The sequence below is a fragment of the Madurella fahalii genome (genome assembly GCF_045866475.1).
Source record: "Madurella fahalii IFM 68171 DNA, scaffold_5, whole genome shotgun sequence".
Taxonomy (NCBI): Eukaryota; Fungi; Ascomycota; class Sordariomycetes; order Sordariales; genus Madurella; species Madurella fahalii.
Window position 1 is genome coordinate 671904 of NW_027263975.1, and position 15645 is coordinate 687548.

Consider the following 15645-nt stretch of genomic DNA (forward strand, 5'->3'; position numbering starts at 1 on the left):
TGGGACAGCTTAGGACGGTATGGGAGCCATGGCCAAGGAGAAGGGTTTCGAGATTCTCGATGCATGTTTCGATGCCGGCGGAAACTTTTCAACGTGGTCAACGGCTACCAGAACGAGCAGACAGAAGAATGGCTGGGTGAGTGGATGGAGGTCCGCGGGAGTTTGTGATCGTTGTGTTGACGCCACCAAGTGCACAGCAGATTACCGTATGTATGCGTAGGGCAAGGGAAATGCTGTGACATTTGACGGCAATTCGAATATCAGTTTACATCTCTCGGTGTGCGACTCACTGAAGAAACTCCGGACAGACTGGATCGACATTTTGTGGCATTGGTAGGACTACACCGCATCGATTCAGGAGGTGATGGACGCTCTGCATCTCATCGTGCAGCAAAGAAAAGCCCTGTATCTCGGCGTCAGTAACACCCCAGTCTGGATTGTCGCCGCAGTCAACACATACGCCAAAGCCCACGGAAAGACACCGTTTGTCATCTACCAAGGTGGGTGGTCACCTACCCCCCGAGATATGGAGGGCGAGGTCGTTCCGATGACTCGGCAGTTTAGGCTCGCCATTTCGACATATTGGGCTACAGGCTCAGGCAAATACAAAACGAGAACAAAAATCGAGGAGAGGGAGAGAGATCCGAAAGAGGACCGAATCTTTCGTCACACTATGGGCCAGACAGAAAGCGAAGCCAAGATTAGACTGACCGAAGAGCGAATCGCTGAGATCGAGTCCGCGGACGACTTCGACTTTGGTTGGGTGATGTGCACCTGACCGGTCGTCTGAGCGCCAACCTAGCGTCTTCAACACTCCTGGACGTGGTGCTTTGCGCCGAAGGCAGTTAGATACTTGGGATGAAGTTTGTTGGAAGATGGAAGATGTCGTCTGCTGAGGTGGACAGCATCGAGCGGAGCCAAGAACAGACAGATGCCGGATCTTGAAGGGAGAGAAAGCGCAACCTGTTGTCACGAACTTTGGTATAGTGCAAGGTAGATAACGTAGATAGCGCAAAATGGCAGTCGCGAATCAGCGTGGGTATTCCCGCCATCAAGCTCGTTTGAAAGCAACACCAAGAGAGATAGGTACGATACAAAACAAATTATTACTTTGGTGTCGTCTAGGGGTTGGGCGGTATATATACATCTCTTAGCGGATATATCTAGGAACGAGCATACTATAAAATATTTGCCAAGTCTACTTTTCTAGATTCTAGAATCAGGAGCCTATACATTTACGGTACTTGAGCAACTATCGATTCTCTGTTTCTAAGATCGGGATTTTACATTTTCAAGAAGCTGGAAATAACCCATAGAACCAACTAACGTATAGGAGAGACAAAAACCTATAATACTAATTGTAATGTTAGCTACTATAGAGAAGGAGGCTATGCAAATACATACGGCCACAGGACCTTTCGACACGTCACCATGCCTGGTTTGATTCCGCCTGTTGGGCCCATCTCCCTACTTGGTAAGCTCTCGATTATTGATGGAAACCAAACAGTCGTGCTGCAATGACTCCCGATCCGTTGAGAATGTGACAAACGTCGAGAGCTCAAGAGCACAGAGTAAACACCACACCGACCATGGCTGTTATGGCTTGGCATGTGCCAGCACAAAGCCGAGAGCCGCAGTACAACCTTGCGGATAAGGGAAAAAGTGGTCCAACTCGCCAGCAGTAGATATCGGCCGGGCCACAATGTTACGATATCTCCTGGTCATATTGCCACGGAGCCTGGCGCACCCAAATATCGACTTTTGCAGCTGAGACTTTAGTTTAACCTGCTCACATTACGTTGGCAAAGATTTGACCTAGAGAGCGCACTCAGCACGCTTGTCACATGACACAGATCGCGCTATGAGTTTAAAAAAAGTTCAGACTATTTTCGCGCAATTCTGTTGACAAAGTTAGCCTCTGTTTAATCAACACATTGCATCAGCGGTGGGGCATTTTGCTCAGAACTCGATAAGCAATCAGGGAGCTAAACGTCGGACTCGTCCAAAACACTGGGGAGACAATTTGCTCCTTGTGCTACGCTCGGGGCAACACAGGAATTGGAACGTTTATTATTCGCTTTCAAACGAGGCTTGCTTCAAGAGTCCAACGATTATTGGTCGTGAAGGGACGGATACAGCGCTGTTGGGATTAGCCACGATAACATCAGACGGTGACTTTTGTGGTACAGAGTCGCACTTTACTTTACAGCTGGCTCATATATGACTAGTTGAACCACGTGATGTGTGCTTCTATGCTTGGGCTTTGACGAGGCCGAGATTGTAACGTTTGCGGCGCAAGATACAGGCCAATATCGACGATACGGGTGACTGACGGCGGAGAAAACTATCCGTGCTGATGGTTTTGGTTATTTTCGCGGGGAAAAGATAATTATTGCAGGTACTCGCTCGCTTTTGATACACCAGGGTGGCAGGGCACATTCTAAAAACACAGGAGATGGTATTCGGAAACTGGAAATGAAAGAGGGGAGGGACAGGATATGGGATAAAAAAAGGGGGCGGGGGGCATTAAAATATAAAATGGGCATCTTCCCCCCTGAGTTGAACAGGAAAAACGCCAGATACAACAACCCACCGCACTGTTTACTATTCAAATATAGTCGTACCTTTAAAAAAATTACGGCCAAAATGCGTCTGTCCGTCCTTGTCTCCCCTATGCCCCTCGCCGTGGCCTTTACCACGCCCGTCGAGGTGGCCGAGCCCATGCAGAGCGAGAACCTCGCGGCGCGCGACCTGCTGCCCATCGAAATAGCGCACATGCGAGAATAACGGCTGCCGGTGCGTGACCGGCCTGCGCTAGGGCCAGTACTGCGGTGTTGCCGGCTCAACGGCGGCACCGGCAACTGGGTCATCACGTGAAACCGCGTCCTGACCAACAAGTACTAGTGCAGGGTGGCAAAGGTAGAAGCAAGCCTCGGTCGAGGTCCCCTTCTTGGTACTAATTACTAGGAAGAGCGAGGCGCGCGGCTAGACCATCTAACATATATCCACTGCGATATTCAGGTGGATTGATGGTTGCCCAAAAACCCGGCCGTCAACTTTGAAAGTTTTTTCCAAGTCGGTGTAATTCGTGTTTGCAGGTTGTTAGGGAAGACCCCACGGTAGATTTGAGGCTCTCCTTTTATGAGCCCGGGCCCTAGGAACACGTTTTCTGCCTGACCAGTATATCTTTGCGGTGTCCGGCTGCATATCTGGCATTAAATTGTACGTTCCGAAGCACTGCCCGACGCCGTAAAGTCAGGTACTCAACACGAGATGATCGGTGTAAACGTCACTTGGCGCTGCGTCACCCATTGTTACCCTCAAGTCCCCAACCATTGTTGAGTACTCAACACAAAATGACAGGTATAAAGAACATCACTTGACGCTGTGTTGCCCATTTTTGCCCTCAAGTCTCGGCCAATGTTGATCGAGTGGCAGTGGCATGACGCGAAGCACCAGGTTGTTCTGCTCCGAGCGGGGCCAGAAAGTGCCCATCTAAGTGGCTGCAGCCCCAGGTCAGGGAATAAAAGTCTAATCTGTCGTCCAATCTCGGCCAAAGAATTACGCCTTACGGATGTCCGAAAGCATGCTGCGGACGGTCTAGTGAAGCAATTGGCATGCGACCACCATCCCCCCGGCAATCTGCTAGGTACTCGATCGCCAAAAGCCGTAGGAGCTAGGGCTTGCGTCATGCTACCTGGCCAACGTGGCCCGAGCGAACTTGTTGGCAGTGCCTTGCATCTATTCACTGGCCTAAATGCAGTACGCTATACTGCAGCCGTCACAGAGGTGAAACATGTTGTTGGGCAATCACAGAGCAGCTCATCAGAGAACCTGCGTCTACATAAGGAAGTCATGGTGCTCACTTAAGTTGCCAATAATGCCTCCCCCCTTGCAAAGTCGATCGAGTGATTTCATCAGAAACCTTGCCTCGCTACTTACTCGAGATCCCCTTGGTTCCCACAAACCAACTCAGCCAATATGTTCCTCCAAGTTCCTTTATTCGCCCTCCTTCTCGCGGCCGCGGCCACTGCCGCTCCAGCTCCCTTGCCCCAAGAGCAGCAGTCGACTTGCGAGGTCGTTCCTGAGGAATTCTGGCAATGCACTTCGGACTGCTTATACAAAACGTGCGACACAGGAGACAGTGCTTGCCTGGCGGCATGCGATGCGGTGTGCAGTGAGTGTATTCCCCTCTTGCTTTACGGGCGAGCAACCTTTAGGCGTGGTCAGAGCCTAACAACGAATGCCCTGCTTGCCGCCAGAAAACACATATGTACCAGACTGCGATCCAGGCGTCCATTGATTGAGTCGGAGTGATGGAAGATTGATTGAGAGTGGTGCATTTGGCGTATGGAGTGCCAACATGATTCGAGGCGGATCATTTTTGCTTGATCACTGGTTGATCTGAAAAAAGCAACAAAATGTCAATCCCATGCTCTCATGGACATGAGGGATACTCGGATGGACACTCATAGCGTCCATCCCAAAATTCGGCAAAAACGCAGCACCATTAATTTACAAACCCAGATGCGTATCAATCTCGCCCCTCACTTCCCAACGTGAATGACCAACTTGCCCGCATTCCTCCCCTTCCTCAACTTCTCGAACGCCTTGGGCAAATCCCCCAGCTCGAACGTCTCCTCAATCACGACCTTGACCTTCTTCTCCACGACCCACTGACCCAGCTGCTTCAGGTCTTCCGGGCCGTGCTGGACGGTGTATATCTCATACTTGCGCTTGCCGCCCCCGAGGAACGCGGGCAGGAGCAGCCTCGTGGCGAACGTCCCCGCAGTCTTCAGCGACAGCGGCGCGCCGACCTGCACGAACTTGCCGTGTGGCAGGAGGAAGTCATCGGCGGCCTTGTACAGGTTCTCGGGAGCCCCCACGTTGTCGACCACCAGAGCGAAGACCTGCCCCTTGGCCTTGAGCGTCTGCGGCACGTCGGCTGCGGTGTAGTCGATGACCTCGTCGGCCCCGAGCGAGCGGCAGAGCTCCGCTTTGGCCGGTGAGCACGACACGGTGACGTGACATTCTCGGGCTTTGGCGATCTGGATGCCAAAGGTGCCGACTCCGCCCGAACCGCCGTTGAGGAAGACCTTGTCGCCGGGATTGACGTTGGGAGAGATGGTATCTGCAGGTGCGGTGTTAGTTTTTCTGGTCTTGATTTTCGCATTTTTTATTTGTTTAAATTTCTATCATAACATCACGCACGGTACGCGGTAATGCCAGCCACACCGATCGCAGCCGCCTCATCGACGCTCACCCCCTCGGGCACGTGGGTGCAGGCCTTGGTCGGCACGACAATGTACTCGGCACAGGTGCCGTGCTGCTGGGGGTCGATGCGACCGAAGACTAGATCTCCAATAGCAAACCCGTTGACAGTGCGGGTAGCCTGCACGACGCGGCCGCAAAAGTCGGCACCTGGGGTGGCGGGAGTGCGGATCGCGACACGCGCGATGGGGCCCAGCTCGGGCAGTTTATAATCGGCCGGGTTGATGCTTGCCGAGAGGACCCGGACAAGAAGCTCAGCATCGCCGAGGCGTGAAGATAGCGTGGGCAGCGCGACGGAGTCGTTGAGCACAAGATTGTTCTCGATGCCGCCTGCAGCCGTCGAGTACTGCCAGGCTTTCATCGTTTGAGGGACGTTTGTTGATGACATTTTATTATGTTTTCTTTATTGCTGCGGTTTTATGGGATCTTGTCAAAAGCGCTGCTTCATTGCCTCAAAATACGAAATTGATGTTAATAACTGGAGGCGACAGCCCGACTAGTAATTAGTAGTATGATTGGGAGGGGAACAGCTACGGCAGCACGTCAACGGTCAGCGCCCGTGATACGATGATGCATTCCGCGTCGTCATCGACCAATTTAGGGTTAGGGTAATGGCCGGCCCCCTTCCATTTCTGTTCCCGGTGTATATACGGATACTACTGCGGCCCGAGTACACATGTAAGACGTATTTAGAACTGAGTCCATTGGCACAGCTCGTCCACAGAGGAAGGAAGATCAAATGGTTGTCGAGCCGGAGCCGTGGCAGTGACGGGAAGAGAGGAACGATCTGGATCCCTAGCGATTGCGAGCGTTCACCAGGGCAATTTGGGTGGTGTAGCAGTTGATGCGGGGCAGCCCGGTCGAGCAGGTTTTCCTTGGGAATCTGGCTCAACCCCCCCACCACTAAGTGGAAAACCCAGGCCCCCTCGCAATCCCATTTCCCACAATTCATTTCTCTGGCCCAACATACATTATGCCATCACGTTTTTGGTCACTTTAGTGCGGCACCATGGCATTTACCACTGCTGTGAATCGTTCCGTCTTGATCCAATCCGCATTTGCCACCAAATAGTGCGTAGCGTAGTGTAGCTGAGTACCTCGGCTCGATTCGTAGAGCGGCAAATACCGAAATATCGACGGGACCAAAATCCAGGCCTCGCCACACCTATCAACCCAACCCCGTCTTCGAGATTAGTCAAAACGACACCACTGTCCAATCTCTGCGCCTGCCGATCATCTACACCGAGAATGGAATAGCGCTTGACCGTTCGTCGGATATTCCAACGGCATCTACGTGTATGTGTAGGCCAAATGTAACTCGGCCTTCTCCGGCCGGCGAACTACCCCCTGAACGCCCCACAAATGTGCCGACGCATGCCCTTTTCTTTGCTCATCGACGCCGATGGTGGACCCAGTACCCTGTCCTACCAAGGCACTTGCGTGCTCAAAGTCCCGATAGAGTGGAGAAGGCCTGGCTGATCCTTTTCTTTTTCTTTTTTTTTTTTAACAGTCCTGAAGTGTAAGTGTGTGTAGGGCTGTCTGGCTGTCTGTCTATCTCTCTCTGCGTGTGTATACACTCTTCTCGCTCTTCCCTCCCTTTATCTTTCCCCGCAGTCAGACAGCAGATTCCTTTGCTCCAATTCTCGCCGCCGTCACAGTCAAGCTCGAGTCAGTCACGTGCTAATCTACGTCCCGTCCCGAGGCGGCGGTTCTTCTACCACAGCGCTGAAAGGTCACAATGTACCGAGCTTATTTTGACCACAGGGGAGAGCCGGCTCTTGAGCCGTCCCCCGCATTCTCGTTCCTGGCAGGTTCGCTGTTTCATACTTGGTGTCCGATAAGCCCGATGCAACTATGGCGGGCCCAAGACACCGTAGCTATAATTGCCCCTTTGGGGTGGGGAACTGCTCTACACCTCCTGGGGGCGAATAGGGATTCCGAGAAAATCCTGCCTCCACAGCAACCGAAAAATCCTAAAGTAGAGGCCTGCCCAGCTGTTTTCTTGACTCTCCGGTACTCCAGTTGACCCGAGCTCCAAGCCTTATTCACGACGACAGCGGGCCGCAACTTCGATGACATAGTATATGCCAGCCCGCCCCGATTCGGAGCTGTGCCTGTAGGCGATCCGGATGAAGGTACCGCTTTTCGCACCGTCACAGCGAGGCTTCCCGACAGAAACAGATCCGAACTCGATTCGTCCTCGGCCAGTAATAGTAGCACTTGGGCACAATGGCCGCCCAACATGACGGGCTCCCGGACGACAACCGGGGCCCCATTATCGCCGGTGTCAACATTGCAGGCATAGTCCTCGCCTTGATCGCCACGATCCTGCGCTGCTTTGTCCGCATCCACCTGATCAGGGCGTTCGGATTGGACGACTGGCTCATGGCCGCCGCAGCAGTACGTCGATTGCCAAACCGATGCCTCCTTTGCTAACGCGCTCACTCACTCGTTTTAGGTCTCGTTCGCCTGTTACGTCTCCTTTTCCATGAAAGGTATCCAATACGGGACGGGCCAACATGTATGGAACCTCTCGAACGAAAACGAGGCAAATGCGAGGAAGGTGAGTGACAGCTGAGGCGCACATTTAACCACCGGGACACTGCCGAGAGGGAATGGTTTCTGACCCGGAGGGAAAAAAACACAGTGGTGGTATGGCTGCTACCTCTCGTACGCCGTCAGCATGACGCTCGCCAAAACATCAATTGCCTGGTTCCTGTTGCGCGTGGCCGTCCAGCGCATCCACAAATGGATCATCTACGTAGCCTCCGTCATGACCATCGTGAGCTGCTGCACCTTCTTTTTCGCCTGCGCTTTCCAGTGCTCTCCCGTCAGCTATTTCTGGGACAAGTACACGCAGCCGGGGACATGCATCAGCGACGGAGTCGTCATCGCCCTGGCCTACCTGTTCAGCGTCATCAGCATCATCAGCGACTTTATCTTTGCCCTGCTACCGGCTTGGATCGTGTCACATCTCAACATCAAGCTCAAAACCAAGCTCGCCCTGATTGCTCTCATGGGGCTCGGTTGCCTGTAAGTCGCCCCGCACGAGATGCCCGCGTGACTGAGTCTCTCCTTGCTGACAAAGAGAACTTCTGCCAAAAACAGGGCTAGCGCGGCCGTTGTCATCCGGATCCCCTACATGGGGGGCATCGCCAGCGACGACTTCCTGTACGAAACGGCCGAGATTGCCATCTGGTCAGCCGTGGAGCAATCGCTGGCCATCACTGCGGGCGGTCTCGCCACGCTACAGCCGTTGGTGAAGCTGATCGGGTACAAGCTTGGGCTGACGACAAGCCGGCCCGCTCTGGCCGGCACCTCCAAGTACGGCTGTACCTTTAGGATGGCAGGCAACATCTCGGTGAGGAGGTCTATCAGCCACAGGACCGAGGCATTCACACCCAGCAAGCTCCAGCACTCTGAGAGCGGTCTGAAGCTGCAGCCGGACACGTCCGGCTACTCGGCCATGTGCTACAATACGAGCCAAGAGGAGCTCAGAGCAGGGAGCTCGGGATCAGACAACAAGACGTCCAAAGACTTGGACAGAATAACGGAAAGGGTATGACGGAAGCTACGGATAGCTAACTTGTTTCTTGTGTGGATGTTTGGATAGACGCAACCAGGGTGTACTATACTTTACATATACCAATTGAACCGTAATCTCTTGGCCAGTGCAAATTACGTTTCTGACTTTCTGCCTATGCGTAGCAATCGTTGGGGGCAAATTCCCCTGTCAGCCGTAAGACGTGGCAGTTAAAGGAAAGACGGTTTGATGCAATCACCGTCAAGTTCTTGATATCTGCCCAGCGTGAAGCCTGTTTAATCTAAGAGCCCTAGCCAACTTGTTGGCATCACGATGTTCTACATTATCTGCACGCTAACAATACCGTAAGCCCCGTCCCAGATTTGACTAGTGGAGTTATGGCTGTTGATGAACACTTAGATTACCCAGAGAGCGATAGGCCATGCCAGGGAAATGGCTTTCATTCTTTGAAGATAGAATTAGGGACTAGCGATTACCGAAGTAGTCTATATACAAACGTACAAGCATTACAAACATTAAATACAACTCAGTGACAGATCTATCACAGGTCACAGATCGCTCAGAATATCCTCGGCCGCCTTTTCGGCAACCATGTAGGTGGACACGGCGGTGAAGGTGCCGGGGATGCGCGGGAACACGGACGCATCCACCACGCGCAGCCTCTGCACCTTTCTCACGCGGAACTTGCTGTCCAGCACGGCCATGGGATCGCCGTCGGGCCCGATGGGGCAGGTCGAGCTGGCGTGGTGGCCCCAGGCGCCGTCCTTGATGTACTGCTCGACCTCGGCCTGCGTGTTGGCGGCGGCACCGGGCATCACCTCGTTGGTCTTGACGGGCTGGCGGCGCAGGGCACGGCGGGCCAGCTCGATGGACTCATACATGGCCTGCAGGTCCTTGCTGTGGTCGCCGTTGCCCGTGTCGAAGTAGTTGTAGACGATGTCGGGCGTATCGAGCGGGTCGGCGGACCGCAGCCGCACCGTGCCGGCCGTGTTGCGCGGGTGCGCCTTGAGCACCGCCCACGTCCACCAGTCGTGTTCGGCCGACGCGTCGTACGAGTAGCCCGGGTAGTAGCCCGCGAAGTGGGCGGGCCCGCCGAACACGAACGAGTCGAACGAGCCGTCGGCGCTCGCGCTCGACTTGTGCAACATCGCCACCGCCAACCCCGCCGACACGTATGTGCCCCGGTCGCCCAGCAGGCCCGGGTTCCGCCACTTGTCCAGGCACGGGTCGTCGGTGCCGTTGAACTGGAACGTGCACCCCGCCAGCGCCGGCCAGTCCTTGGGCACCTTGGCCGTCACCGACGTCTCGTAGTGGTCCTGCAAGTTGGAACCCACGCCAGGGAGGTCGGCGACGACGCTGATGTTGAAGCGCCGGAGCTCGTCCGCGGGGCCGACCCCCGAGAGCTTGAGGATCTGCGGCGAGTTGTAGGTGCCGCCCGCCACGATGACTTCGCGCGACGCCAGAGCCGAGCCCGGCGTGCCCCGGGACGACCGCGCCGCTCGGCGGCGGGCTGACGCCTTGCCCTCGTACTCCGGGCTGAGCGGGCTGGCGCGGTAGAGGTGCGCGCCGTCCAGGAACTCGACGCCAATCGCGCGCGGCGGCGAGACAGTCTCGTCAAAGAGGACGCGCGTGACGTGGCAGTTGAGGCGGACGTCGAGCGCGTACTTCTTGCTGCCGTCCTCGTTCCTGGCGTCCCGGACCGAGACGATGAACTCGCGGGCACCGTTGCGGGCGCCGTCGTTAGTGCTGATGGGGATATTGTAGTAGTTCGGGTGGTCGTCGCGCCGCTCCGAGTCGGCGTTGAGGTCGCCGGCCAGGAGCGTGCCGACGTTTAGAAGCTGGTTGCTGACGTCGCCGAGCGCAAAGGCGCCCCCCGTGATGACGGCGAGCAGCTGCGGGTCCTTGAGCGGGACGGTGAGAGGGGTCAGCTCGGTGGCGAGCCAGCCGTCCTTGCCGTGGCCTTTGGGCAAGCCTGGGAGATATTGCTTCCTCTCCAGGCGGGCAAAGTACTTGCGCATGTTAGACGGGGACCACGAGTTGTCTCCCGTCAGGGTGGCCATGTACTCGAAGTCGGATTGGTGCGGGTAGACGGCGACCATGGCGTTGTGGGCGGTGCAGCCGCCGAGCGTGCCGGTGCGAGGGTACAGCACGCCCATCATCCTGGAACCCGGCGGCGGGTTGAGGCCGCTGTAGATGGAACCGTCAGGAGTCTGGTAGCTCGTCTTCCAGTCGCGCGCCTGGCGCTCGTCGTCGGCATAGTGGCGGACAAAGAAGTTCCACGAGAGCCGCTCGTCCTCGGACACGCGGGCGTGATAGCTGGGTACCGTGTAGTTGATGTTCGCTCCCTGGTCGTCGCCCGCCTCGATCAGGAGTGTCCTGTGGCCGGCCAACGCCAGGCGGGCGGCAAGAGGACCGCCGCCGGCGCCAGAACCGACGACAATATACTCATAGCCCGTCAATTGGTTGGCAGGCTGGGCGAGCGCCGTGGCGCACAGAGCGCTGAGGCCGACAAGCCGGCCCAGAAACATGGCTTCGTGTGGAAGGAAGGGATACGACCCGAGTCAATAAACAACTACTCCTCAATTACATCCATCAAACAAGGACGATTGTTAGACACTCGAAAGGACAGTGTCCGGGATGGGACGAGAGGGACCAGGCTGAGGTTTTTGAAGAGCAGACTTTCCCCTCTCCCATCGTCACGAACACGCGGGTGACGTCTGCTGCAGAATTGCGCGTGTAGGATTGCTACCCCAACACTCGCAACATCGGGAACCTCATTTGGCGTCCCCCATCGAAATGGTGAAGATCGGCGCCACACATCACGCGGTCGCAGCAACCGCCCTGTGGTGAGTGATGAGTTTGTGGGCGTCCAATCGCGCTACGTCCCCAGGACTGCCATCTCGACTCCATATTGTCGCCGATTCAATTCCCCTTAGTCTTGCCTGGATGTTTGCGGGAAGATGGGAGTTCCTGGTCTCGTCTGAAGAGTTCCTGGCTCAAGGCTTGGCTGCTTTTCCCAAAGGAAGAAATGATCGGCAGCAACAACGCGGGGTTCCGGTGCAAACACGGTCTAGTCGCAAGGCCCGCTCTGCAATGACACGCAGCTACAGGGATCTTATTGAAGATTCGGCGGGTTGGTCACCAAAACCTGGCAGCGACCGACAGGGGCAGACCAAATTAGAAAATGCGGTGCCCGGTTGAGATGAGCCGCAACTCCATCCCGCCGGATACCGATCGTCTATTGAGATCCATACTGCGTAAGCAGAGACCGCATGCCCGCCAACCTGGGCGGCCCCAGACGGGCTCATCTCCGCATGATGTTGAATGCCGATCCGGGGGAGCATCTGAACGCTCTGCCTCTGCGACACCGCAAGCCGTCACCCGCATGTGGCCGGGCCAACACGTTGTAATTAGTGGAAGAGTGGATCAATGGATAGTTGGCACCGTAGGAGGCAATAAGAGTGAGTTGCGGTTGGCATCGCAAGCAGTATCAATACCTAGTCATGTTCAATGAGCTTCCTGTTCCAATAGCCATGCCAGTGGCCGGGCACGGTACGTGTTGACTAGTGTCAGGACCGGCCAGAAACTGAGCAGAGAGTGAGGCGCAATGAGCATCCCCCTACGCCGAGATTTGTTCGCTCCAGCTAAGTACTTACCTTATCCTGCCATAATCAGTAATTACTGTGGGCGGGGTTATTGGCCATTACCGAGGAAGCCCGCAGAGAAACTTGGCTAGAAGAAGTGTGTCAAACTGACCATTCTTACCTAATATTTCTATTTTGCTCCTTGGCGGTGAAATGGGTGTTAGGGAGTAACGGGGGTGGTTGGCAAAGCGAACGGCAGGGTCACAATCCAATACATTGGTCTTGCGAGACAAGTGATTCGAACTGTTTTGGCCGCAACTCTACACCCTCAAGTAGTATAGAGCTAACCGGAGATTTTCTCTGAGCGGACGCACCGAAAGACCTGTCTAAGGTACCCCAGAGAAAATCTGCCCTCTTTATACCAATACCAATCGCTCAGCTGCCCGACGGCTTGATTCCCATCTTGAACACTGGGCTGTTATCAAAGTTGTCATAGTCGTGAAATGCCGCAGCCTGCTGTTTCGAAATCTCGACTTCCTGGCCCCTGGCCAAAACTCCTTTGTCGTAGTCATCCATGGCAGCTTTCAGCGACATCTTGCCGTCCTGAACATCTACCATCCTCTTGACGAACTCGTGCGCGTCCTTGATGGCGAGATTTCCGCCCTGGCCGCGATGAAACGTCATGCTATGCGCGGCATCTCCCGCCAGCGTCACCCTCCCTCCCTTATTATCCCACTCTTTGGGATGCCAAATCCGCAGTTGATCCCGCCCGATCGCTACGTCGTCCGCCAACCATTCCACCACCGACTTGTACGGATCCGCCCACCCATCCATGTGTGCCCGCAGCCTTTTCAGCCGGTTGTCGGTGTTCTCCTCGTCCTCTTTTGTCGCAATCGGCCAGGTGACCAAGATGTAAAACACCCACGTTTCGGGCCGCTCCACATCGGGCTTGTCGAGCAGGAACAGGCCCATATACATGCTCTTGGGGTGAGGCGCCACGTCGACGTTGGGGTTCATGACCCCGTCCAGCCAGCGGGCCTTCTCTGCCGGCAGGCTGAAGGAGAAGTTCATGAACGCGTAGGGGAGTACCTCCTGCGCCGCGGCCGCCTCGCCCAGCAGGCAGCGGCGGACCTGCGAGGAGCCGCCGTCGGCGCCCACGACGACGCTGCCGGTCTCGGTGGTGCCGTCGGCGAAGTGGGCCGTCACACGGTCCTGGGAGTCGTACGACAGAGAGACAAGCCGCTTGCCGTACTGGAGGTGAAGACCCGAGGAGAGCACGCGCTTGGTCTTCTGGATCTGCATCCGGCGGATGCCGTCCGGGTAGCGGACGCGGATCTTAGTGGCCCCTGTAGCGCCATCGCGGATTAAGACGCCATGCTCACCGGCTGACGAGACGGGGAGAGAGGTGTCGGGCTGGCAGGCTTGCAGCTGGAGGACGAGGTCTAATGGGAGGAGCGACTCGAGGAGCGGAAGCGCCCAGCTCAGGGTGATGCCCCAGTTGCGGTCGCGCGGGGTTGTCTCGCGGTCGACGAGGTGGTATGAGATGTTGTGCTGAAGGATAGGTGGATTGATGTTAAAGGGGTAATGGCTCAAGGACGATGTTGGGCTGGCAAACTTGCCTTGTGAAGACCATGAGCGATGGCTATCCCGGCTAGGCCTGCTGTATCGTCAATCTGTGTTGTCTATTGTAAATGCTGGCTCCTTGCCGACTCACCAGCGCCGACAACAATTACGTGGAGCGGCTTCTTGTCTTCCATCATCAGGAGCACTTATAGGAAGTTGAGAGCAGTCGGGTGTTATGTCAACGCAGGAGATTATGTGGGAAGGGGACTGTTTTTAGTATCCAATACCAAAATTCACCGCACATATCAAGTCGAAGCGGCGACAGCCGTGTAGTCCGTTAGGCCTAAAGACCCTACACGACACAGGGCTCCGGCGGAACGGGCGTCACTTGGGGCATCACCGCGGACTTTCCCACAGCAAGCCGAGGTGGAACCACTCAGGGCGCGCAGCTGGCTAAATCCCGCCAATCGACAATCCCCCATACCCCGCCTCGACGCCCCGCAAGCAAGCACCAGCGACAGAGGTCTCTTCAACATCCTACCTACCTCAGCTCGTATCGGTCAGCTTCACCTAACCACAAGTCTGATATCCATTAACACACAAAATAAAAGGAAAAAGAGAGACCTCCACGGCATGGACTGGTACTCCCAACCACATACCTTAGGCGTAGCCGACTGGAACGCTCAGAACCTCAATGAAGTACGCTTCATAATTCCTACCACCATCATGTCTCGACTCTACAGAAGAAGGGACCAGCTAATAGCCTTTCCGCGTCCTTTCCCATCAGTTGAAACGCAAGCTCATCACAGCCAATCACATCCTCCACCAGCAGGGCGTCGTCGATGCCTACGGCCACATTTCGGTGCGCTGCCCCCGCGTGCCGGACAGGTACCTCATGTGCGGGTACATGGCTCCGGGGGTCGTGACGTCCGCGGATGATCTCATCGAGTACTTGGTCCAGGACTCGTCACCCGTGTTACCACACGCCAAGAAGGGCTATTCGGAGCGCTTCATCCACGGTGAGATATACAAGATGTTCCCCGAGGTGAACTGCGTGGTGCACAGCCATGCCGAGGCGGTTCTGCCTTATGTCACGAGCGGTGTCCCGCTGATGCCCGTGTTTCATATGGCTGGGTTCCTTGGTGAGTACTACTCTGCATGGTTGGATTGGTAGCCCTGGTTCATGCGGGGTTGATAAGGCAACGACGTCCCCGTCTTTGATATCGGGAATCACTACTCCCCCGGCGAACAGCAGGACCTCCTCGTCCGGGATTCCCGTCTCGGAAGAGCACTCGCATCCAAGTTCGTCAGGGGTCACGGGGATATCAATACCGAATCCACATCTCCCGACCACTCGGTCGTCCTCATGAGACGCCACGGCTACACGACGCACGGGAAGGACATGGAGACAGCGGTGTACCGGGCCATCTACACAAAGGTCAACGCCAGCGTGCAGACCAACGCCATGATGCTCCGGTCGGCGCTGCCGTCTTTTGGCCCCGCAATGGAGGCCAAGTTCGAGCTCGAGCCGCTGACCGACGAGATGTGCGAAGGCTGCTCCAAGATGAACGAGGGCACGCAGGACAAGCCCTGGAGGTTGTGGGCAGCCGAGGTAGAGAAGTCGCCGTTGTATACCAATCGTGGCTGAAACAAAGTTGCTATACACCTAGTTACTACTCTCTT

General features: G+C 55.6%; 5 protein-coding genes across 5 annotated transcripts; 2 read left to right on the top strand and 3 right to left on the bottom strand.

The window, feature by feature from the left end:
• Positions 1 to 4547: 4547 nt before the first annotated feature.
• On the bottom strand, positions 4548 to 5659 carry MFIFM68171_08764 (Reticulon-4-interacting protein 1, mitochondrial; the record flags this gene model as incomplete). The annotated part of the gene is made up of 2 exons (XM_071064183.1): positions 4548 to 5131; positions 5212 to 5659. 2 exons carry the CDS (start codon positions 5657 to 5659, stop codon positions 4548 to 4550), a joined length of 1032 nt encoding a protein of 343 aa, XP_070920284.1.
• A 1841-nt stretch (positions 5660 to 7500) lies between these two features.
• Positions 7501 to 8836, top strand: MFIFM68171_08765 (Rhodopsin domain-containing protein; the record flags this gene model as incomplete). Its single annotated transcript, XM_071064184.1, has 4 exons — positions 7501 to 7671; positions 7730 to 7834; positions 7919 to 8304; positions 8380 to 8836. 4 exons carry the CDS (start codon positions 7501 to 7503, stop codon positions 8834 to 8836), a joined length of 1119 nt encoding a protein of 372 aa, XP_070920285.1.
• Positions 8837 to 9363: 527 nt separating this feature from the next.
• Positions 9364 to 11343, bottom strand: MFIFM68171_08766 (Glucose-methanol-choline oxidoreductase N-terminal domain-containing protein; the record flags this gene model as incomplete). The annotated part of the gene is made up of 1 exon (XM_071064185.1): positions 9364 to 11343. One exon carries the CDS (start codon positions 11341 to 11343, stop codon positions 9364 to 9366), a length of 1980 nt encoding a protein of 659 aa, XP_070920286.1.
• A 1491-nt stretch (positions 11344 to 12834) lies between these two features.
• Positions 12835 to 14156, bottom strand: MFIFM68171_08767 (Monooxygenase; the record flags this gene model as incomplete). Its single annotated transcript, XM_071064186.1, has 3 exons — positions 12835 to 13950; positions 14019 to 14056; positions 14114 to 14156. 3 exons carry the CDS (start codon positions 14154 to 14156, stop codon positions 12835 to 12837), a joined length of 1197 nt encoding a protein of 398 aa, XP_070920287.1.
• Positions 14157 to 14595: 439 nt separating this feature from the next.
• MFIFM68171_08768 (Arad-like aldolase/epimerase) lies at positions 14596 to 15610 on the top strand (the record flags this gene model as incomplete). Its single annotated transcript, XM_071064187.1, has 3 exons — positions 14596 to 14661; positions 14750 to 15104; positions 15162 to 15610. The coding sequence occupies 3 exons, from the start codon at positions 14596 to 14598 to the stop codon at positions 15608 to 15610; spliced, it is 870 nt and encodes a 289-aa protein (XP_070920288.1).
• Between the last annotated feature and the right edge of the window lie 35 nt (positions 15611 to 15645).